This window comes from Delphinus delphis, chromosome 17 (genome assembly GCF_949987515.2).
Source record: "Delphinus delphis chromosome 17, mDelDel1.2, whole genome shotgun sequence".
In the NCBI taxonomy this organism is placed as follows: Eukaryota; Metazoa; Chordata; class Mammalia; order Artiodactyla; family Delphinidae; genus Delphinus; species Delphinus delphis.
In genome coordinates this window covers 71382337-71407927 of record NC_082699.1, presented here as the reverse complement: position 1 = coordinate 71407927, position 25591 = coordinate 71382337, and the positions used below count along the sequence as shown (strand labels likewise).

The following is a 25591-nucleotide window of genomic DNA, read 5'->3' as shown; positions in this document are numbered from 1 at the left end:
ATTATTATTTATAACAATAATTATGTATTATCATTTATTGATATATTAACTACTTAACAATTTTCTTGCCTGAATCTGTGTTTATGCGGGTATGCTGTGTTATTCTCTATACTTTTCTATATTTGAAATAGCTCACAATTTTAAAAAAGGGTAAAAACACAAAGTACCTAGCACAATTTCTAAAACAAAGGAAAACCTGAATAAATCCTGTACTGTTATACTGAGTCAGCATCAGCACAAAGTGGCAAATGTCAACAAATTAAAATAAAATGTACAAAGACCACTAATAAATACAAAGGGACTAAATCAGTACCAGTCACGTTTGACAGCTTAGCACCACTAAGGAATTAAAATCAGACTTCCAGGGAATACTATATAAATAATGCTGGCCAAGATAATACAGCATTTCATTTAATACAATTCATTCAAGTCAAAGTATGTAACTGGAGAATTTTGTCTTTTTCCCAAATGAGTCATTAAAGGAATTCTAATGGCATTGCTGGCTTGAAGTGAAGAAACGTCTGGAGATTTACACTGAAACTCCTTCCCCCACAACCATTAAAACACTTCCCCTAATATATAGGATGGATAAACAAGGTCCTACTGTATAGCACAGGGAACTATATTCAATATCCTGTGATAAACCGTAATGGAAAAGAATATGAAAAAGAACATATATATATATGTATCTATGACTCAGTCCTTTGCTGTACAGCAGAAATTAACACAACATTGTAAATCAACTATACTTCAATAAAATTTTTTTAAAAATTTCCCCTAAACTTTCCTCACCTAAATGTAAAGGAAATAGGAGAAGCATAAGCAGCTATGTTGCCAGAAATGGAGCCTGTCACACCACCTAACTGCACTTGGAAATAGCCAATATTTTCCCTCTGAAACAAATGGACAAAATCATATTAAGGGCTTTTTAATGAGGATTTTATTTACATACTCTTGCTTCAAAAAAAGAAAAACATTATATTACTACCAACAATAACTAACAGTGCCAAACACTGCTCTAAGAACTTTATTTGTATTAACTCATATCACACAACAGGAGTACCAAGATCGGTACTATTATTATCTTCATTTCACAGATGAAAAACTAAGGCAAGGAGAGGTTAAATAACTTGCCCAAGATACACAGCTAGAAAGTGTCACAGGCATAATTCAAAGAAAGGCAGTCGAACCCTAGAATCCATGCTGTCAGTCACCCCCTACACTTCCTAACCACAAAACAGTTATCTATAAACAATAGCAGGTAGTATATGACTCTGTTATTTGTTGATAAAAATCTGGATGGGAACATATAGATTGGTTGAATGCCTGAAAGCTTCCTCAGAGATGAAGTTGGAACTGAAAGACTGAAGGTTATACAATGAAACTAAAGACAAGAGGAGAAAGGTTATCACTGTATTTTATTTTCTTTATTAGATATGCCTTCCCCAACCCCACACATGTTTAACAAACTATGGTTCCGGATAAAAGAAAATGAATGCTGTTAGCAGAAATAGTTCAGAAGTAGTGTAAGAAGGCATGGGGGAAAAGAAAAGCCTTCCATTTATGGCCAACTGAGTTTCTGTTGTTCCTTATGATTGGTTAACATCCCAGATTTCAAAAGCAGCAACAATAAAAACTAGAGACAAAATGTTCTAATCATCTACCACTGTACTGGTTGTCCAAATGCCCTGACCAGAGCATCTGCTTCTACCAGACAGACACTCTAAAAAGAGTTAATCCAAGTTATGCTAATTAAACTTAAAATTAGAGAATAGTTTTACTCACAGAATTTGTTCCAAGAACTTGAAGCTTTGGTTCCCCTGATTCCAGCAGCTTTGCTACCATATGAAGAAAGCTTTCTACAAATGGCTTGATGCTTTGAGAATGGCAGGCCATAAGAAGTTGGTCCAATGCCTCCATAGCAATTAAAACATACCTAAATATAAGAGAAAAATAATGTCAACACATCTCTAGCTCTCTTAATTCTCCTAATCGCTTTCACAGGGATAATTAAAATAAGTTTACTTAAATGCACAGAGCACAGAAAGGCAGATTTAGCAGCTTCTAAGTGAGATCCTAATCTTCACACAACACAAATGATCTTGAGATTATAAAATAATCCTCATGTGGAAGTATACAGAAACTATACTGTACTATCCCATTTTCTCCTGCTCACCAAAAACTCTCCCAGAGCTTCTTTAACATTACCTTCATGTGAATTTTTTTGTAAACACAAATATTCTCCATTTTCCAGGCTTTTAACCACATTTCTTTGCATCCAACCCAAAAGTTATTATAAGAAATGAGCCTAAATTTCTAACACAATCTATTTGTATTTGTAAATGAGTATATAAAACAGTATCAGCAATATTATAAGGAAAGGTATCATACATTTTACCATATAATTCATCAGATTTTAAAGCTTGTACTAAAAATTAAAATTCAGACTTCAGATAACTTTGCTTGAACAGTCAACTATAAAAACTACTTGTATCAAGACTCACATTTGTATCAAATGCTCTAAATGGTAACAATGCAGAAGTAGAGAAAGCCAGTAGAGCACTTGGAGAAAGGAATACTCTAAGAAACTAGTATCATAAAATGACAATATGGAAAAGTATTTATAAACCAAATTGCAAAGTTACTGCTGTTCAAGCACAGAGAATGGATTAAGATGGCAGACCTTTATTGATAGGTAGATGTATAGCTAGCACAGGTCCAATCAGCATGCTTACATATTCTGAACCTTAAGCCTAGCATAGCTCTCTTTTATTGCTCCTCTGACAGGTAAAACTGGAGCTGTGATAAAAATCAGTTCGTTAACAGAATTTCTGATAGTTTTCAATTTTGAGACTGATTTTTAAATTACAGTACTGCGCTGACAGACTAAGGGAATCAATTTCTACTATTTCCATTAGGGAAGTCTTAAAAATTAATGGATACTTAAACAACTCTGTTAAGTAACATGAGTTTATTCTTAAACCTGACCACCAGGAAAGTAATAAAAGCTACAGCATCTATTCGGTATTACACATTTCCTTATATGATATTACAATGTTTTATTCTCCATGTGTTATCTTTCCCTGACTAGATGGCAAAATAATTTATAGGATGATTTAGCCTAGGAAGAATTTTCCAAAGATACTATATTAGCAGCAACTAGTTTCCTTACCCAGAACGATGTCTGACAACATCCCTGCTCAACCTTTCTGCCAGGTAAGAACCAATTCGATCCAGTTTCTCTGGAGCAGACACAGCATAAAATGTCAATTTCTCCATATCAGCTTTAACAAGGCCATCCTAAAAATAAAAATAAAAAAAAGTGAAATAGGTTATATTTATATTTTCATGCTTATTTTTTGTATTTCTAAGTGTTGCCTGCTTCACATTTCCCCTTTTTGGATTGGTAATTAATCCATATTTATGCTGAACCTTCCTGGATATAGCCTCTTAAGAGCTAATCACCATTCTGGATATGTAGAATTTTCAAAAAGTTAAATAAATGCCCCATTTAGGAAAAGCATTTAAATATGCTTCACAAGCAATGGATTATTCTAACACCTTCCTTTACAGAAAAATAGCTCAATTAACTGCATATAGTATGTAAGGAATAGAATATATTTTATTCTATATAAGAATATAAGAAAAGGTTTGGTTATTTGTTCCCCTCATTAGAGCACTCTTTGAAGGCAGAGACTATGACATGTCGACCTCTGCACTCTCGGTATCTACTGTTGGACGTGTTTTGGATATACCACAAGATTTGTTCGTTTAATAAATTAAAAATAAGAAATGTAGTCAATTGGGTTTATGGTTGCCATATGTATGCAAGGTTCATGTAAATCTTTCCTTTTCCTTAAACCTTATTTTACAGATTGCTATTTAAGTAAATCTTATCTAAATACTGGGCAAAAATAAAGATTCTTTCTGTAACCATTCTCTAATTTACCTGCCACCACTCCCATGATCAAAAGTGTTCAAAGCTCCCTCACTGCCTGTAAGTTACAGGGGATAAAGCAGGTGCCTTGTCTGTCATTCACATTCCTCCCTAATCTGCGCTCCACCTATCTTCAGTAATCGTATGTTCCAGATTCCTTAAGGAAATGATCTGAATATTCTGTCTATTAAATGATACTTCTGAAACTTCCAATCGGGAATTGTGTACAATTATCACTCATTACACTTCAATTAGGCTATAGGCACCTTCATTTGAAGGCTCTTGTTCGCAAAGGTATCTCTTACTTTACCATGATTTTTCTCTTGCCGGCAACAAAGAGACTAATCTCTGCTTCTCCAGATGGTGTACATCCTTCAGAGTTCAGCAAATTACATTTCTTCTGAGAATGCTTCACAGAGATTGCCAACCCATGTGATACCTCCCTGATATAAAGGCAGAAACTTTACCACCTGTTTTACTTAACATTTTTCTTACTGATTTATGCATTGTGATTTAATATTTAGTATGCTTTCGCTTTATAGCAGTCAAATGGATGGAAAGCTTCTTAAAGGCAGGTACCATATCTTAGAGTTATTTATATGCCATAAATTATCCAGGATATCTCGCAGCCAAAATATTTAATTGATAGGCCTCCTACAAATTGCTGAATATTTAAATCAGATTTGATTAAAAATGAGGTGTATCTCATAAATTAATATCAAGATAACCAAAAGGTTTCTAGGGTTGGCTACATTTTAAAATAAAGCAACTTCTGGAAGTCAAACCCATGTAACACTTTTTTGTCCCTATCCATTTAACACTAGACTAAAGGAGTCTTGGAAAATTTAAGATAGTGTCAAACAAAATCAATCAAAGACAACTGCTTTGAAACCAGTCGTCTTCCACAATAAAGTAACTTTTATAAAAAATTAAAAAGCACTTAAGTAAAAAGAGAACAAACTCTGCCTGGAATATTCTCCCTTTACTTCTCAATTCTCTTCTGAAAATTGTGTGGCCAACCCTATTTATTCTTTGGATCTTAGCCTAGATTTCATTTCCTTCAGGCCTTTCTTCTCCCAAGCCCAGATTAGATATCATTCCTACCTACTCCAGCAGTACACTGTACTTATTTCTCTATCACAACATATTCTTTCACACAATATTGTAATTGCCAATTTACTTGTCTAGGAGCTTGGCGAGAGCAGAAGACCAAGTCTGTATTCACAGTTGTGTTCTTTTGGCATTTCATACAAATGATCTGACACTAGTTCATAAATTTTTGGTAAGTGAGTATTACTTGAATTTAGGAACTATACAGACTAAAGAACATCATCCGTCCATCATTCTGAATTTATGCTTTAATCTAAGAAAAGAATCTGAAAGTCAGACAAGCAAGCATGGATCATTTAAAGGTTAAAAAAAAACAGTAGTATAAAAATAGTAGTGTACATGATGAGATTTGGGAGTAAAAGTAGAGAAATGAAATTAGGGAAACCTTTAGGGAGGTCAGCAGGGGGGAAGGATGGGTCAGCAAAGAGAAGGATCAGTAGATGTAGATCAAATTACTTTTGGATCTTCAGGGAATATGTTGTCCACCAGGCGTTTGTAGCGAGGACGCAAAGCTGAACAGCAGCAACACACTCCTGTTCAAAAAGAATAAAATCACAAAGTACAGAGATTAATCGTATTGTAAACTGACCTAGAAATTCAAGTTTCTGAATATTTATGGGTTATTTAAAATAAAGGGGGAAAGTTCAAACAGCCAGAAATAGAAAAAGGCATGCAAATTCAATTATTACTTAAGAAGTGAAAAAGTTAAATTTCTCCTCCCCTCCCCAAAGACACCAGGTCAAAATGAACATGCTAATTAATTACTCCAGTTTCAAACCAAACTGTTCAAAATGTTTTGGGGCATGTGTGTGTGTACACACATGCATGCACATTCACATAAAACCTGCCCAATTCATCCTATAAAGCATATACACAACTGGTACCCCACCTTGCCTCCCTTCTGGTCTCATTTCCTACTACTCTCTGCAGCCCCTACCCCTACCTCCACCTCTCTCACCCCCACTTTTCCTGCCCAGCCCCATCCACTCAGCTCCAGCTACAATGGTCTTAAAATGGCAGTTCGCTCCTAGTGTAGCTGGTGAAAACAGTTAACACCTGTATCTATATGATGCATCATACAAAGGAACCACAAGAGTGAGGGAGAATCAACATCAAGGGAAAGTCCAGGAATTTCAAAAAATGCTCAAAGGCTGCTCTATACATTTTCAGTTGCTGGCATCTTGGAAAGGGTCAAGGATTTGGATTAGAAGACCTGGGTTCATTCCAATTGTTTCACTTGAATGGCTACACGACCTTGGGTAAGGCACATCAACTCTCTGGAAAGAACTATGTAAGTAGGAGGGATCCATTTTCTTGTCCTACAAACTAATAACTTAATGGGAATGTTGGTCTTGAGCCATTATAAAATTCTTCCCATGATTTATGAAACTGGAGTATGTGTGTCTGTGTGTAAGTGTGTACTTGTATGTATTTAGAAACCAAAATATGGTATGAGAGAACACTTAAGCTAGAAGTTAAGAGAACACAGACTTAAGCAGACTTCTATTATCTTATTGAGTAATGTTATTCAACAGACAACTTCTCCAGACCTCACTCTGCTCATGAAGTATACATGACTCATGCATGCAGTCATATACCACGTCAAGTTAAGTGCCCAACAGGCCAAAACATATAAGACTGAGTCCAGATTTGTCATAGAATGGAGCCATTATATTGATAAAAACAAGACAGAATTAAGACAAGTACAGCATCTTTAGTTATCATAAAGCAGTGTGCATACATTATTTAACATTTCCAGCAAATTTGTTAGGTATTATTATCACTACTACTTTACAAGAGTGGAAACTGTAGCAGAACTGACCAAGTAACTTACTCAACAGCAATGGCTGGGTGAGAATCCAATGTCTAACTCTGAAACCTCATGCTCTTTCCACAAACCCAGAGATATTGGTGGTCAAATCAATCAACATCCAAATATTTCATCTGCACCTGCTATGTCCCTAGCCACCATCAGTGGCTAGATGCCACAGATACAAGAAAGTATAAGAGACAAGATCCCTGCCCTTGAGAAGTTCATAAACTTGTTATTAAAAAAAATAGTGAATAATTCAGCAATATATACATAGGCACTACATGCTGATAATGTAAAATGTTATACATTGTTCAGGATGTTTTCTACTTTAATAGAAGAAAAAATTCCAAAGAGTCCATTAGGGAATTTTTTTCAGACTAACACCAAAATACCTGAACTCTTTTTAAAGTCCAAAAGCAAAACACAGGCTAGATTACTAGAAAGAAAAACAAGGGTAAAAGCCAAGTAAGCAAAAGTCGTATCTCTGTGTCAACTATACCTAATATAAAAATACTTCAGATGAATATTAATACACTGAAATAAATTAAAATCAAATATGTATCAAGTGATTAACTTATATAGGGCACTGAGCTAGGAACTGCAATGATGAAAGAAGCTTATAACCTGGTAAGAAGATTAGTATGAATACTCTGCTATCACTAACACAAGGCCAAATATAGTAAATTCAAATTGCTATTATGGCAAAGAGAGAATGGAACTGAAAAACAAGTCCCAAAGCTTCAAGTTTCCTGTCAGAATGGTAAATTATGTAATTTTCAATAGGTAAGAAAGAACTCTTAATAAGGTATTATGTCTCACATTGATACTTTCTGATATTATACACTGCTTTTAGTTTAAAGAGGCTTCCAAAAAATGGGGACTTGAAATACACATAATATCCAGTTCCCACTTTCAGGAAGCTTAGGTGTACTGGAAGAGACAGATGAGTAAAAAGACATAGGTAGCATGGGGTTAAAGGGCAGGGGCTCTGGGGTCACACAGACCGTGGTGAACCCAAGGTCTCTCACTGTCCACCTAGGAAGGCACGTTATCTTCTCTTATTTTACCTACATTTCCTTATCAGTTAAATGGGTGTAATAACGCCTTCTTCATATTTATTGGGAAAATGAAATAAAACTATATGTGAAGTTCTTATTAAGGGTGTAATACACAGTAAGCATTCAATAAAATGGTAGTTATTACTAGTAACGCTGTAAGTACTTATAATCGGGGTAAGCAGAGGTGCTTGAGGGCCCTTGAGATAGTATTGCCAGCAACGTGACAACCTTTGCTGAGAATCAATCATCTAAAACTCCAACAAATTTTACATGTGGTTCACAACAAGCCTTCAATAACAAGAGGAGAACCAGTGGGGTAACTGCTGTTTTCTGAATGTGATGTGTGCAGCGCTACACTAAGTACTTTACAGCATCATTCATGTACTCCTACGGCAGCTCTCTGAGGTGCTATTTTCACTTTTGTGTGATAAACGAGAAAACAGAGGCTAAGGGAGGCCCATTTGTCCCATATCATACAGCCGGTAAGGAGAGGAGCTGAGATTCCAAGCAGATCTGATGACTTTAAAGGGTAACTGCCACTCTGAATTCAAGTACCAGACAATTTCTAAATTACTTTAAACATTTTAGCTCTCCACAAACCACTACCCATGAACATGACTGCAGGAATGAGTCTGGCTAACAGATGAGGAACGCACTGCCATGGAGGTAAATAAACAATCACAGTGAGCTTCTCCAGGAGGTTCAAAACGAAACAAAACAAAAACAACTTCTTGACCACTTACTATGCATGAAAACTTACCAACTATAGAGAAGACAGATGAAACTAGATTTGAAAGCTTCAATTTACTCAGGTTTCTATAAAATGATAACATACTGAAGGTAATACAAGGTGAAAGTGAGTGGTAACAGTAATCACAAAAGAACTCTATTTTAAATAACACAATTCTGTACTTATAAACACCACAAGAACAAGTAAAATAAAATCATTGGACCTACTGAGGCACAGAAATGTGGGTGACTCCCTTGCTGAAGTCAGTTCATAAGGCTTTTCGAGTTCAGCTGCAGGTACCTGAACATAGTCCTTCATGTTGTAGGAGACGATTTTCTAGCTGATCTTCCTGCTTAGATCCTTTTACCTACTGTGCAGGAAGCGCCTAGTTCACTTTACTTGTAATTAATTAGCAGAAGGTTCTAATACACTGTAACTTAGCTAACGTGTTGACATCAAATATAAAGCTATGGAGAACTTGATAATATCCCTATCAAATTCTGCTGACAAGGCCAAACAGCTTAAACAAGATACTATTAAAGTATTGTATTGCTAGTTTACTAAATATAGATTTTCATATAGTTTGAATAAGAAAATAAACTTATATGGTTTTCTTAAAGCATTCCTTTAATTCCTCCTCATCCTAGCTTCTGATCCCTTCCAACAAACTCCTCAGTTTTCTGCTTCCCAACCTCATCTTGTCCAAAGGAAAAAGGGGCTAAGCATATCACAAGAAAGCCTCAAGCAACTGGCAGGTCTAAGCAATACGAATTCTTCCTTTAAATTTAATTCTAACACATAAAGGACAAGGTAATTCACCATTCTCCTCCTGCAGCATATGGAATTTAGAACCCTACGTATGATATAGCAGGAGGAGAAACAGGAAGTCTCAAGTAGGTAAGTGAACTATGGGAAAATGGAACTGGGGCATAGCTGGAAAGAAAAATTATGACCCAAAAAAAAGTGCCAAGCTGCATATTACAGTGGTGTGCACACAGGTTCATGGGGCAACCTGTTCAATAATGCTCTCTGAGCCTTAGTGAGGAAACAGAAAAATCCTACCCATCTCTCAGGGTTAGGAGTACTAAATCAATATAAAAAATTGCCTGGAATATAGAAGCCACTTTAAAAACATTATATATATATATATATATATATATATATATAAAACCTTTTGGAAAAATTTTTTTTTTTTGGTAAATTCTGCTCTCCTAAATTAACCATTTCTTCTTTAAAGACACCCAAGACACCATGTGGATTCACCAGCATCTCCTAGTCCTCGCCTCAGGCAGGAGTGAAATGTATCGACCTCTATCGTCCTCCTTCTTTCATGGTGAGGTGTCAGAAATAATTTCCAACCCGTCCTGATCCAACAGGCATTCACAGAAGGACTTGAGTAGCTGCACAGAAAACCTCATGGCTGAGCTGACAGAAGCCATGGATCGGGGACATGGGCATACAGGGATGCTGGGAGAATTCTTCTTAATGGGGCCAATAATCTAAGTGGTTGGTCCACCGGTGAGGACTCCTAGTTTGTGATGACATTTGCTTTCCTATGCAGCTTTGTAAGTCTGGGAGTTTGGATAATTAATTAAGACCCCTTTTAAAATAAGTTACTTATGCTTTCAACTAACTATATTACCAATGATAATTTAAATCTAACTGGAAATAGTAATATCTCCAGTATTAAATTATTAATAATTACACTATTAAAAAAATAATAATTACAATATTAATGTCTATTATTAAACACCATCATGGCACTGGGTACTTGGGAAAAAGCTATCCTCTAAAACAAAAATAATGAAGTTGAAGAATGTTTAGATCTTATGATGGGAACCAACTGTATGATTTTGAATTAGGTTTGTCTCATGATCTATTAAAGGAGAAATTAACAGTATCTATAACTTCTACAAAACAATTATATTATCTCTGTTAATTCTAACATGTAATGCATTAGGAATTCTCTGGCATATTTAGGGCTTACTAAGTGTCATACTTTCCAATGGGAATGGCTATGATTACTGGATTTTGGTCTTTATGATATTTCTATCATTGTATCTATAACAAATTATTGTACTTATTTATACACATGTCTATCTTTCCCCCCTGAAGATGAGTCACTCCAACATAAAGCCCATATGGTTTGTTCATTGTTGTGTGTGTCTGGAATATAGCAGACATTCACAAAAAATGTTCCTTCACTAAATGAATTTGGACCCAAAGTTCACTGGTAAACAAAATGAATTTAATATCTGTTGATATGTGCTATAAAAATCAAAATGATAAAGTACACTGTCCACCACAAAATACTAAATAAATGCCAGAACAATGTAATTTCTCCAGCGAACAGCTGACCGTGTCAAATGAATCACTCTAAACAATTCATGCTTTATTTTTAGGCCTAGTGGAAGCTACCAGTAATCAAGGTGAAAAGAGACAGCGTGTTTTTCTATTAGAAGATTTAAAAAATTCACTACTTCAAGACCTCGAGCTCTATGGTATCCAAAGCCCTTTAAAAGAGTCTGCATCAGGGCTTCCCTAGTGGTGCAGTGGTTGAGGGTCCGCCTGCTGATGCAGGGGACACAGGTTCATGCCCCGTTCCGGGAAGATCCCACGTGCCGTGGAGCGGCTGGGGCCGTGAGCCATGGCCGCTGAGCCTGCGCGTCCGGAGCCTGTGCTCCGCAACGGGAGAGGCCACAACAGTGAGAGGCCCGCGTACCACACAAAAAAAAAAAAAATATCTGTGTCACATATATTCTCTTCAAGGTTAAAATTAAAAGTCAAGTTATTCATTCAGTTAGTGTCAGAACAAGACATTCACTTCATACAATTAAAAGATTTAGTAATATTACAGTCCCACTCACACATATCCCTCCCAAGTACTGAACACTTAATATGCAGATTTACATATACCATACACACACATATAGACACCATATATAAAGCCTGTAATACGGGTGTTATTCCTGCACTTCAACACATGCACAAGGTACTGGGTTAAGAGCCACAGAGGATCAATAAGGTAACTATCTACTTGAAAAGACAAAGGTTTAAAAATTGAAATTTAAAACAAGATTTGGACAACACTGGAGGACAAGGGACATCTAATGTCAAATGGACCACATGGCCATAGGGCCACAGAAGTTGAGAGAAGAGAGAAAGCACTCCCAGGTCAAATGAAGGCAGGTTTTGTGAAGGACATAGGATTTGAGCTGAGGGCTCCCCCTGAAGAACAAGTAGACTGAACTATAAGGATACACTGAAGACAGTGGAGGACAATGACAGGCAGATGGAACAGTGCAAGTTTCACTGTGGAGGACGCTGCATGGAAAACCCAAAAGGCGTTTTCTAATGACCCAGAGCTTAGAAAGGAAGGAACATAGAAGGCGGCACAAAGGAAGCAGCAAAAGGGTTTGGTGACTAATTAGACAGGGGTCAAAGTAAAATGGGAACAAAATAGTCTTATCTTTAGGAAAGTGTTCCTTTTGAAAGGATTCTAATCCATTAGAGGAGTATTTTATTACATGATTCTTTCCGCATGTAATTCTATACGTTCTCTCCTTTCATTCTCAATTTCACTACTTGTTCTTTATTCCCAGGCACATAAACTTCATGGAAAAGAGGACAACAAAGGCAGTAAATGGAATTAAAGTTCCAATTCTTTTTTAAAAGATGGTCTTTCCACTGCATTGCAATACTTGCCTCTACAAAAGGCATAACATGGACAAAACTCTGCACACTTCACAAAACTACTCTGAGGGTTTCCCTGGTGGCGCAGTGGTTGAGAGTCCGCCTGCCGATGCAGGGGACACGGGTTCGTGCCCCAGTCCGGGAAGATCCCACATGCCGCGGAGCGGCTGGGCCCGTGAGCCATGGCCGCTGAGCCTGCGTGTCCGGAGCCTGTGCCCCGCAACAGGAGAGGCCACAACAGTGAGAGGCCCGCGTAACAAAAAAAACAAAACAAAACAAAACAAAACACTACTCTGAGATACTCTCTGTAGGGAAAAAACAGCATTTTGCTGCATCAACTAGTGATCAGTCTGTACTCAACACATTTTTCCCCCACTATCACAATTTTAAAGGAAAAAAATATATTAGGCATTGTCCTACTTACAGTCAATTTACAGATTTATACATAGACTTTACAGTATACTATCATACTTAACTGAAAAAAAATATTACTCAATAGAGTTACACAAGGACAAGAGCAATAAAATACAGAATAATCATGGCTTTTAGAAAATCTAATCCTGCAAGATTGCATTTGAAAACCTTTTGGAATCCTCCTATGAAAAAAAAATACCACAAACATTAAAATAAGGAAATACAATTCTCTATTCATTTCATCTGATGTTGGCTTAGTTTGCAAAACAAATAAGAAAGGATCCACTGGATGACACAGAAACCAGAGCTGCAACAGGAAAACAGGAAAAAAAAAAGTACTCACACCTCTGTCCCCACCACCATTAGGACATAATGTATGGTTCATCCCTACTTCTAAGACCATATGACCAGATGCTGCGTGCCACAGACCTTCTTCAAGTGCACTCAGGGGTGGTCTTGGAAGGGAGTACACAGCGCTCCAGTGTCCCCATCTCCGGAGGTAAGAAATTAGATGAGGCAGAACTGAAAACTGAAATAGTATGTGATTTCCTTTTTTGTTTAATAGATAAAATACTGACTAAAGGTCCTCTATGATAATGTCCGTAGAACTGTTAAGAATTACAAAAGGAATCACATTTTCTCAAGATGTAATTGTTTAAAAAAGCATGTGAACAACAACTTTCCTCTTGAATCCACACCATGGTACTGACTATTATATTGATAATTATTTTGCACAATTAATGTGTTTGGGGGGAAGAGAGAATTATGTAATGGTCAAAGATAAATTTCAGGATTATGATTAAGATAGAGGAAGAAGGGCATAGGGCAAATCAGAGCATGCAAAATTTATAGCGTAACTGAGAAGGTAAAGTACTAAAGCACAAATGCGTTTTAAGAGTCCTATTTAAAACACAGTCTACCAAAAACTCTAGCTGACAAAAAACCCTTTATCTTCAAAAGGAGATTTAACACCCAGCTAGGGAAACAGTTGGCCAAGTAATTGAGGGCTCCGACAGTTTCCATCTCTGTAGTATATTTCAACAAACCAATCTTTGGAGCTTTGTACAAAAACTTACTTTCCACTTCTCAGAGCAAATCTTGGTAAATATGTAATATGACAAAGCTAGCCAAAGAGTACAGGAGTATCCTACATTAAGAAGGAAATGTGTTCTTCAAAGATAAACAAAAACTGAGATCAGGGTATATCTAAATTCCTTTACTATGGAAAAGAACAAAAGAAACTGAACTTACAACTTTCCCTTTAGTTAGAACTTCTTGTAAAGAACCCTTAACATGAACAAATGTTCATGGAACACCATGGGATATTGTTTTTTTATGTGTTCTTGAACATTGTTTTTCTTATATCAATGCCTAGACATAAGCTAATGGCCCAAGAATTCTCTCTCACCCATTTAGAATCCATTTTGAAAGGGCAAAATTTTCTTGAGACAGCCAAAACCTTCTATTGTATAGTTCAAAAATAAGATTAAAATAAGTTAAAAATTCCACATTTAAAAAACACAAAAATTCTCAATAAAAATAAAGGTGCTATTAGTGCTACTTGTTAGAGGACAACAAAACTTCAGGGTCTAGGAATCCTCACATTAGAAATCAAAATACAGAAAGAGCCACTAACATTAACACAGCAAAGACAAACTTAGAGAGCCTCAGAAGGACCTCTATGGATAAGTAAAGGCAAGAACTCCATTTGCAAATCACTGATTCAGATGGTTGTGAGGCCCAGGGATGCTTAGTAATTTAGCATCTCTAGAGTGACTTGAGGATGCTATTAATAATTATGCCAGGACCAGTGATATAAATCTTGGCAGTCACAGGCAACCTAGGACCTAGGATTATCCTTATTCTCTTAGACGGAGTATTGGGACATGTCTAAAGGCATCAAACAAAGTAGACAAGTTTTCAGTTATAGCTACAAAATGAGGAAAAGCAACAACAATCCAGCCAAGGAAGATAAAGAAAAAGGTAAGAAAAAAAAAAAGAAACATAGAACATTGGTTAAAAAAATAATAATAACTTAAGAGTTTACCTGGCTTTAATTTTTCTAGTATATAATAACTACAATCATAATATATCAAATGATGTAATAATTTTTGTTATTAACTGGTAAATTCCCTGCACATCTGTAATTAATGTTCTATCAAATGCCTACTACAGTCAAGGTACGAAGCTAGGGACTGTGATGGGATGTGTGAATAAGTCACAAAACTGGGTCCTAACATGAAGACCTTCAAAATATAACAAAACTGTTTTTTGTTTTTCATTATTTTTTAGATTCCATATATGTGTTAGCATACGGTATCTGTTTTTCTCTTCCTCGGGGCAGGACAGGAGTAAAGATGCAGACGTACAAAATGGACTTGAGGACACAGGGATGGGGAAGGGTAAGCTGGGACAAAGTGAGAGAGTGGCATGGACATATACACACTCCCAAATGTAAAATAGATAGCTAGTGGGAAGCAGCCGCATAGCACAGGGAGATCAGCTTGGTGCTTTGTGACCACCTAGAGGGGTGGGATAGGGAGGGTGGGAGGGAGATGGAAGAGGGAGGGGATATGGGGATATGTGTATATGTATAGCTGATTCACTTTGTTATACAGAGGAAACTAACACACCACTGTAAAACAATTATACTCCAATAAGGATGTTAAAAATTTTTTTTAAATATCAAGCAACAACAACAAAAAATACTAACAAAATTGTAAGAAATCAATACTACAGAAAACAAGATGAGTATTCCTTTACTAAAAAGAAAAGGCAGATGCAAACAAAACCATAATGGCAAGTAACCAAATTCACCCTCAATCTCCAGGTAGAATTATATATATCGAATTATGCTGATTTTTCTACCACACTCTTAACACAAACGTTATCTCTAGGGAACAGTTAGAACACCCTCAACTTCCTTAACTAAAACAACACTCTCAACTCTTCTGCTTTTATGGTGTGAATGTGTTTATTACTCTCTTTTGTTAAAAGGTTACCTCATAAGAAATCCTACCTAAGTAAACTGTGTTTCCATAGTACAGTGCTTTCCTTAGGGTTCTATGAGGCATCTGAAAAAGAGTCTACTGGAATATATGTTTTTAACTGAATACTCCCTGGTCCCAGCCAGGACCTTCTGAGTCAGTCTCTAGAGATGGGATACCAGAACTCCTATTTCTAGAAATAACCCCCGCTTCCTACTATGACCATTCAAGTTCTCAAGAACCACTCCCTTTGCATAATGATTTAAAGAACTACATATATGATTTTTTCTTATTGTGTACTTGAGGTACGCAGGACATTGTACTTACTACCTAATTTACGCAATGGATAAAAAATTATAATACCGGCGGCATCTTAAGTTCATCTAATACATTATAATAAATGAATCATATAAAGCACCATTTATGAGACCAAATGAATGACAGAGATGATAAATGCTAGGGCATTTGGAAACAACGTCACAGAAGATACTGACCTGATAGAACTTCACTGCCAACAGTGCACTGGTATTCGTGGCTGAGGTCTCTAGAACTTCCCCATCACTGTGAGATGCCACCACCATACCTCCCTGTGGACTAGATTTTCTAAGCAACTTACGTTAAGTGAATACTTGGCAGACCCATGCTGGAGGTAAATCAGGGCGAGGCACTAAATGGCCTTTAAAATCCTAAATCAAGTACTGGAGCAAAGGAAAACAAATTACCATGGTCAGACGTCGCACATGATTTTCTAAGATATGACCACAGCTTTGAAATTTCCCCTTTTCCTAAAAGACTGCTCTGGTATGCTTCTCTGTATTTCATGCCACTTTATCCTTAAAATGATCAGTCCTTGGAATTTATTTTACATGCAATAGCTAAAGAATGAGCTATACAGTTTGGAAAAATTTTCTATTCTCCCGACCTACCTTTCCTAGAGAAAATTTCTATTATAAGGAGGAAGGGTGACTTATTTTACTGGTGAGTCTGGACAAAGGAACTGAGCGTGCCTTGAAACATAAGCTCCGGATATGTATCCTTAGCACTTATGCAATGTCCAGCACATAGAGAGAGTGCATATCTGTTTGTTGAATGAATGAACAGTGCACTCTCAAAGGTTTCTCTTTCAAATCTGCATTCTGCAAGTCACTCTTTCTGCCTCTACGTGATCAGTATATTTGGTCCTGGAAGGCTGTCTCTACGTGGCCACTAGGGGGTTACCCAGAAGTCTAACTCAAGAGTGTCCTCCTTGCAGAAGGCTGGTAAGTGCATTTGCTCTGCCAACCTGGAATGTCCCTTAGACACATCGCTGGAAAGTCTAGATTTGACTGGAAAGTAAGTGGGAAGCCTGATGATAGACAAAAGTCAAACCATATTTTCTGACCCGGCTTTACTAGTAATAAAGCTCATATTTTGACTTTTATCAGTCTGATATTTATATTTCTCTCAATTGGTTCCAAATTCAGAGGGGAACAAGGGTGCAACTGCTACAGTCTTAAAATCAACAGATATATCTAATTGGAAAAAACACATACACAATCACATTAATTCTTTTAGCAAGGTTTTCATGAGACCTGCCATGCCCCAGGCACTAGGCTAAATGCAGGGAAGACAAATACAGGTCGCAGTCCCTGGCCTTCAGGAGCTCATAGTCTGATAAGAGAAGATAATCACATACAAAGAGAATTATAACTCTATGTGACAACAGCTGTGACAGAAGAGACTGCTATAGGAGAACCGTAGTGCAGCCCTAACCTTCCTGCAAGAAGTAATAACTAAACTAAGTCTTGAAGAAGAAGTAGGAATTCAGCAAAAGGGGGAGGATTATCATTCTAGGTGGAGAGAGCCACATGTTAAGAACAAGAGTGTAGTTTTAATTTGCAAACAAACATAAAGTTCTGCAATATGAGAGAAATGGCTAGACAAACTTGTAGGAAGCCGACTTGGAGACCAACTGAACTTAGAAGGTACAAAGAGGGAGGAGTCAAAAGGAACAGACAGGGTAGTTTGGACAAGTGGTTGGATGGTGGTGTCCAATAAGGAACAGAGGAAGACAAATTTGGGGGTAGGAGGAAGTATCAAAAAGAGAATAAATTTTCTTTTGCACAGGTTAAACTTGAGGTTACAAACCTGAAAGTGGGACATCCTGTAGTAGGCAAGTGATCTAGACTAGAAATATAAATTTAAGAACCAAAAGCATATAAATGATAGCAAAAGCAACTAGTTTGAGTAGCTAAGGTCGTCAAAGAAAAATAGGATGTAATTGGGGAGAGAATCCTGGGGAAAGCAAACATTTAAATAATGACTGGCAGAGAAGGAAGTGAAAGGGAAGATATTTAAAGAAATAGGAAGAAAACTACAAAAAGAATAGTGTTAGAGAAAACAAAGGAGAGTTTTCCAAATCCTATACCTTCTATAAAAGTACCAATTACATAGATAAAATAAGAACTCCAAAAATAAATAAATAAATAAGAAAGACTCCAAGAATGAGGAAACAGCAGAAAAAGAAATTAAGAGCATTTTTAAAAACAAGTAAACTGAAAATCTCAGACTTTACAGTAATATAAATTAAAATTTCAAGATATGTTAAATATTTTAACCCAAACTAAATCAAAGCAGTGGCAGTTTCAAAATATCCAGAATGAAAGTCACTGTTTTACAGACTCTACACTTGATGTGGGAAAAAATAAAGAGACTAATCACATAATTTACAATGATTATAGGCTCTTACTAAAAATAAAATGATGGATAATATGAAATATCCCTTAAAAGGAACTACTAATGTATTTCATTACTATTTTAATTAGTTTTTAGTAAGATACAAGTCTCCTATCTGAAATACAGAACTAGATGATGTTCTATAATTTTTAGTAAATAATGAAGGATAAAATAATTGATTAGAATGAGATAATCGCAAAATAAAAGTTCTACTAAAATAAAGATTGGGGCTTCCCTGGTGGCGCAATGGTTGAGAGCCCGCCTGCCGATGCAGGGGACGCGGGTTCGTGCCCCGGTCCTCCGGGAGGGTCCCACGTGCCGCGGAGCGGCTGGGCCCGTGGGCCATGGCCGCTGGGCCTGCGCGTCCACAGCCTGTGCTCCACAACGGGAGAGGTCTCAACAGTGAGAGGCCCGCGTACCGAAAAAAAAAAATGAATTGCTGTTGGATTTGACTAACTGTAGATAGACTGTGGTATGGTAGATTTGAAGGCTACCAAATGCAATTCATAATGCTTAACAAAAATTTTCATTCTTTGAGTTTGAAGAAATGTTTACCACAGAATGTATCATGTAGTAAATGTCAAAATATCAGGTACTACCCAAATACTTAAAAGACATCACGTAAAAAAAGGACTAGTCTGTAATGCCCTCAAAGAATAGAACTTCGACAAAAGTAGTCAAAATAACTGAGAACTCTCTGAGAGCTTCCAAACAGGATCATCTGTCAGTTGCTGTCCAGATTCAAACTAGAGGTTAGATTAAGTAATCTAAGATTCCTTCTAACTCTAAATGCACATGACATTCCAACTGCAAACAAATATTCCAGCTGCAAAACAAATATTAATGAATACCAATTATGTGGAAAGTACTATACAAGGTATGGTGGAAGGTACAGAAAAGACCAGCAATGGAAACTATTATTTAACAAGGACTCATATGCTTTGATACTTCCCTTCTAAATTAACTTGCTTTGCAGGTAATAAGGAAGTCTAATTAACTTCTTGGTAAACAAAACACTTTACACTAAAATGAGATGAATGTTTAAAGTTCAAACCTTGACACCTTCACAGAAAGATAGACAAGATGAAAAGGCAGAGGGCTATGTACCAGATGAAGGAAGAAGATAAAACCCCAGAAAAACAACTAAATGAAATGGAGATAGGCAAGCTTCCAGAAAAAGAATTCAGAATAATGATAGTGAAGATGATCCAGGACCTCGGAAAAAGAATGGAGGCAAAGGTCAAAAAGATGCAAGAAATGTTTAACAAAGATCTAGAAGAATTAAAGAACAAACAAATACAGATGAACAATACAATACTGAAATGAAAAATACACTAGAAGGAATCAATAGCAGAATAACTGAGGCAGAAGAACGGATAAGTGAACTGGAAGACAGAATGGTGGAATTCACTGCTTTGGAACAGAATAAAGAAAACAGAATGAAAAGAAACGAAGACAGCCTAAGAGACCTCTGGGACAACATTTGCATTATAGGGGTCCCAGAAGGAGAAGAGAGAGAGAAAGGACCCGAGAAAATATTTGAAGAGATTATAGTCGAAAACTTCCCTAACATGGGAAAGGAAATAGCCACCCAAGTCCAGGAAGCGCAGCAAGTCCCATACAGGATAAACCCAAGGAGAAACACACCGAGACACATAGTAATCAAATTGGCAAAAATGAAAGACAAAGAAAAACTATTAAAAGCAGCAAGGGAAAAACGACAAATAACATACAAGGGAACTCCCATAAGGTTAACAGCTAATTTCTCCTCAGCAGAAACTCTACAAGCCAGAGGGAGTGGCATGATATACTTAAAGTGATGAAAGGGAAGAACCAAGATTACTCTACCCAGCAAGGATCTCACTCCGATTCAATGGAGAAATGAAAGCTGCAGTAGCAATACTCATATCAGATAAAATAGACTTTAAAATAAAGAATGTTGGGGGCTTCCGTGGTGGCACAGTGGTTGAGAGTCCGCCTGCCAATGCAGGAGACACGGGTTCGTGCTCCAGTCTGGGAAGATCCCACATGCCGTGGAGCGGCTGGGCCCGTGAGCCATGGCCGCTGATCCTGCGCGTCCGGAGCCTGTGTTCCACAACAGTGAGAGGCCCGCATACCACAAAAAAAAAAAAAGTTACAAGAGACAAGGAAGGACACTATGTAATGACCAAGGGATCAATCCAAGAAGATATAACAATTATAAATATATATGCACCCAGCATAGGAGCACCTCAATACATAAGGCAATTGCTAACAGCTCTAAAAGAGGAAACCAACAGTAACACAATAATAGTGGGGGACTTTAACACCTCACGTACACCAATGGAGAGATCATCCAAACAGAAAATTAACAAGGAAACACAAGCTTTAAATGACACAATAGACCATATAGATTTAAGTGATATTCATAGGACATTCCATCCAAAAACAGCAGATTACACTTTCTTCCCAAGTGCACATGGAACATTCTCCAGGATAGATCACATCTTGGGTCACAAATCAAGCCTCAGTAAATTTAAGGAAACTGAAATCATATCAAGCATCTTTTCTGACCACAACGCTATGAGATTAGAAATTAATTACAAGGAAAAAAACGTAAAAAACACAAACACATGGAGGCTAAACAATACGTTACTAAAGAACCAAGAGATCACTGAAGAAATCAAAGAGAAAATCAAAAAATACCTAGAGACAAATGACAATGAAAACACAACAATCCAAAACCTATGGGATGCATAAAAAGCAGTTCTAAGAGGGAAGTTTATAGCAATACAAGCCTTCCTCAAGAAACAAGAAAAAATTCAAATAAACAATCTAACGTTCCACCTAGAGGAACGAGAGAAAGAAGAACAAACAAAACCCAAATTTATCAGAAGGAAAGAAATCATAAAGATCAGAGCAGAAGTAAATGACATAAAAACAAAGAAAACAATAGCAAAGATCAATAAAACTAAAAGCTGGTCCTTTGAGAAGATAAACAAAATTGATAAACCATTAGCCAGACTCATCAAGGAAAAGAGGGAGAGGGCTCAAATCAATAAAATTAGAAATGAAGGAGAAGTTACAACAGGGATGGCAGAAATACAAAGCATCCTGAGAGACTACTACAAGCAACTCTATGCCAATAAAATGGACAACCTGGAAGAAATGGACAAATTCTTAGAAAGGTATAACCTTCCAAGACTGAACCAGGAAGAAACAGAAGATATGACCAGACCAATCATCAAGTAATGAAATTGAAACTTTCATTAAACTGATTAAAAATCTTCCAACAAACAAAAGTCCAGGACCAGATGGCTCACAGGTGAATTCTATCAAACATTTAGAGAAGAGCTAACACCCATCCTTCTCAAACTCTTCCAAAAAATTGCAGAGGAAGGAAAACTCCCAAACTCATTCTATGAGGCCACCATCACCCTGATACCAAAACCAGACAAAGATAATACAAAAAAAGAAAATTACAGACCAATATCACTGGTGAATATAGATGCAAAAATCCTCAACAAAATACGAGCAAACACAATCCAACAACACATTAAAAGGATCATACACCATGATCAAGTGGGATTTATCCCAGAGATGCAAGGATTCTTCAGTATACGCAAATCAATCAATGTGATGCACCATACTAACAAATTGAAGAATAAAAACCATATGATGATCTCAATAGATGCAGAAAAATCTTTTGACAAAATTCAACACCCATTTATGATAAAAGCTCTCCCAAAAGTGGGCATAGAGGGAACCTACTTCAACATAATACAGGCCATATATGACAAACCCACAGCAAACATCATTCCCAATGGTGAAAAACTGAAAGCATTTCCTCTAAGATCAGGAACAAGACAAGGAGATCCACTCTCACCATTATTATTCAACATAGTTTTGGAAGTCCTAGCCATGGCAATCAGAGAAGAAAAAGAAATACAAATTGGAAAAGAAGAAGCAAAACTGTCACTGTTTGCAGATGACATGATACTATACATAGAGAATCCTAAAGATGCTACCAGAAAACTACTAGAGCTAATCAACAAATTTGGAAAAGTTGCAGGCTACAAAATTAATGCACAGAAATCTCTTGCATTCCTATACACTAATGATGAAAAATCTGAAAGAGAAATTAAGGAAACACTCTCATTTACCACTGCAGCAAAAAGAATAAAACACCTAGGAATAAACCTACCTAGGGAGACAAAAGACCTGTATGCAGAAAACTATAAGACACTGATGAAAGAAATTAAAGATGATACCAACAGTTGGAGAGATATACCATGTTCTTGGATTAGAAGAATCAATATTGTGAAAATGACTATACTACCCAAAGCAATCTACAGATTCAGTGCAATCCCTATCAAATTACCAGTGGCATTTTTTACAGAACTAGAACAAAAAAATCTTAAAATTTGTATGGAGACACAAAAGACCCTGAATAGCCAAAGCAGTCTTTAGAGAAAAAACGGAGCTGGAGGAATCAGACTCCCTGACTTCAGACTATACTACAAAGCTACAATAATCAAGACAGTATGGTACTGGCACAAAAACAGAAATATAGATCAATGGAACAGGATAGAAAACCCAGAGTTAAACCCATGCACATATGGTCACCTTATCTTTGATAAAGGAGGCTAGAGTTTACAAAGGAGAAAAGACAGCCTCTTTAATAAGTGGTGCTGGGAAAACTGGACAGCTACATGTAAAAGAATGAAGTTGGAACACTCTCTAACATCATACACAAAAATAAACTCAAAATGAATCAAAGATCTAAATGTAACACCGGACACTATAAAACTCCTAGAGGAAAACATAAGAACACTCTTTGACATAAATCACAGTAAGATCTTTTTTGACCCACCTCCTAGAGTAATGGAAATAAAAACAAAAATAAACAAATGGAACCTAATGAAACTTACAAGCTTTTGCACAGCCAAGGAAACTATAAAGAAGACGAAAAGACAACAGTCAGAATGGGAGAAAATATTTGCAAACGAATCAATGGACAAAGGATTAATCTTCAAAATATATAAACAGCTCATGCAGCTCAATATCAAACAAACAAACAACCCAATCCAAAAATGGGCAGAAGACCAAAACAGACATTTCTCCAAAGAAGACATACAGATGGCCGAGAGACACATGAAAAGATGCTCAACATCACTAATTATCAGAGAAAAGAAAATCAAAACTACAACGAGGTATCACTTCACACTGGTTAGAATGGGCATCGCCAGAAAATCTACAAACAACAAATTCTGGAGAGGGTGTGGAGAAAAGGGAACCCTCTTGCAATGTTGGTGGGAATGTAAATTGATACAGCCACTATGGAGAACAGTACAGAGGTTCTTTAAAAACCAAAAATAGAATTACTATATGACCCAGCAATCCCACTATTGGGCATATACCCAGAGAAAAGCATAATTCAAAAAGACACATGCACCCCAATGTTCACTGCAGCACTATTTACAATAACCAGGTCATGGAAGTAATCTAAATGCCCATCAACAGACGAACGGATAAAGAAGATGTAGTACGTATACAGAATGGAATATTACTCAGCCATAAAAAGGAACGAAATTGGGTCATTTGTAGAGACTTGGATGCATCTAGAGACTGTCATACAGAGTGAAGTAAGTCAGAAAGAGAAAAACAAATATTGTATATTAACGCATATATATGGAACCTAGACAAATGGTACAGATGAACTGGTTTGCAGGGCAGAAATTGAGACACAGAAGTAGAGAAAGAAACGTATGGACACCAAGGGGGGAAAGTGGCAGGGTGGATGGGGGTGGTGTTGTGATGAATTGGGTGATTGGGACTGACATGTATACACTGATGTGTATAAAATGGATGAATAATAAGAAGAAAATAATAATAAATAAATAAAGTTCAAACCTTGACTCACAATAAAAGCTTTCTATTTCTCCTCAGAAGCTGTCTGACTGTGACATTTCCAATTTGTGAAAGTTAAAAAAAAAAAAAGAAAACAAAACTGACATTTTCCAAATGCCTCTGAAAAGGCTGTGAGGTTTTTTTAAGGCAAAGTTAACACAGAAAGAATATGACTACAAGATATTTTATTGTATATCAGAAATATATTGAGAATATAATGGAATATAATGGAAAAGGTTATTAAAATAGTATCCACAATTAGACAAATTATAAGATAGTTCATTCAGAGCATACCTACAAAAACCCAAATCACTTATTTTACAAAATATATATGATAAATTTAATAGTTCATTTTAGCTACACACACACACACATTTATTTAAAGATTTAAAAAGTGAAGTCAGTTACACTTTACCAAAATAAAGATCTCCCCAATTTATTTATACTTCATTGTTAGGCTGGTTTTGGAGATGAACCTGGGCACAGTCTCTACCTTTTCAGTCTTACTTCCCAGATAAAAACTGTGAATATTCACAGCTCTTAAATCAAGCTCCAAACCTATTCATCCCCATGCACCTGCTCACACCATTCTATCTGTATAGAATGCCTTGTCTTCATAAAAAGTACTAGAGATAAGATGCATTCAGCAGTAAGATAACACACATTCCAGTTACAAAAGGCTCCTGGAATTGCAATCTATTGTAAATTATAAAATAGTAGGTTCAACAATTTCAAACATAACTCATAACACTGAGTTGGTAAAGAAAGTATGAGACAAAAGGCACTTTAAAAAGAATTTGTGGGGCTTCCCTGGTGGCACAGTGGTTGAGAGTCCACCTGCTCATGCAGGGGACACGGGTTCGTGCCCCGGTCCGGGAAGATCCCACATGCCGCAGAGCGGCTGGGCCCGTGCATCCGGAGCCTGTGCTCCACAACGGGAGAGGCCACGACAGTGAGAGGCCCACGTAACGCAAAAAAAAAAAAAAAAAAAAAAAAAAAAAAAAAAAGAATTTGCAACAAACTACTGAAACAGGACAAAGAGCTGAAAGTGAAGCATAATTCTTTACCTGGAAAACCAAGGTAATGGGTTAACCATCAAGACAGTGGGAGGGTTCTGAATTGTGAGGCTCAAGAACATTAATCTGTGATAACAAAGTTGTCCATTCACTAGTCAAGAATACTTGGAAGATTAGAGAAGTTAAAAGAAGCTAACTTTTTAAAGCAATGGACAAACATTGCCGGTTG

At 36.8% G+C, this 25591-nt stretch overlaps 1 protein-coding gene across 11 annotated transcripts in view; it reads right to left on the bottom strand.

The window, feature by feature from the left end:
• EFR3A (EFR3 homolog A) overlaps positions 1–25591 on the bottom strand; it is a 181206-nt gene that overhangs the window by 140982 nt on the left and 14633 nt on the right. For 10 of the 11 annotated variants that reach the window (XR_009516671.1, XR_009516673.1, XR_009516675.1 and 7 more), the window contains exons 2-4: positions 5504–5580; positions 3173–3300; positions 1786–1936 (exon numbers count right to left, since the gene is read on the bottom strand). Coding sequence is in view for 2 of the 11 variants with exons in the window: in XM_059995204.1 (XP_059851187.1) it covers positions 1786–1936; positions 3173–3300; positions 5504–5580 (356 nt within the window). In the remaining 9 variants the exon portion in view is untranslated. Of the gene's footprint in view, positions 1–1785; positions 1937–3172; positions 3301–5432; positions 5581–25591 lie in introns of those variants that run through there. The other variant, XM_059995206.1, reaches the window with a different exon arrangement.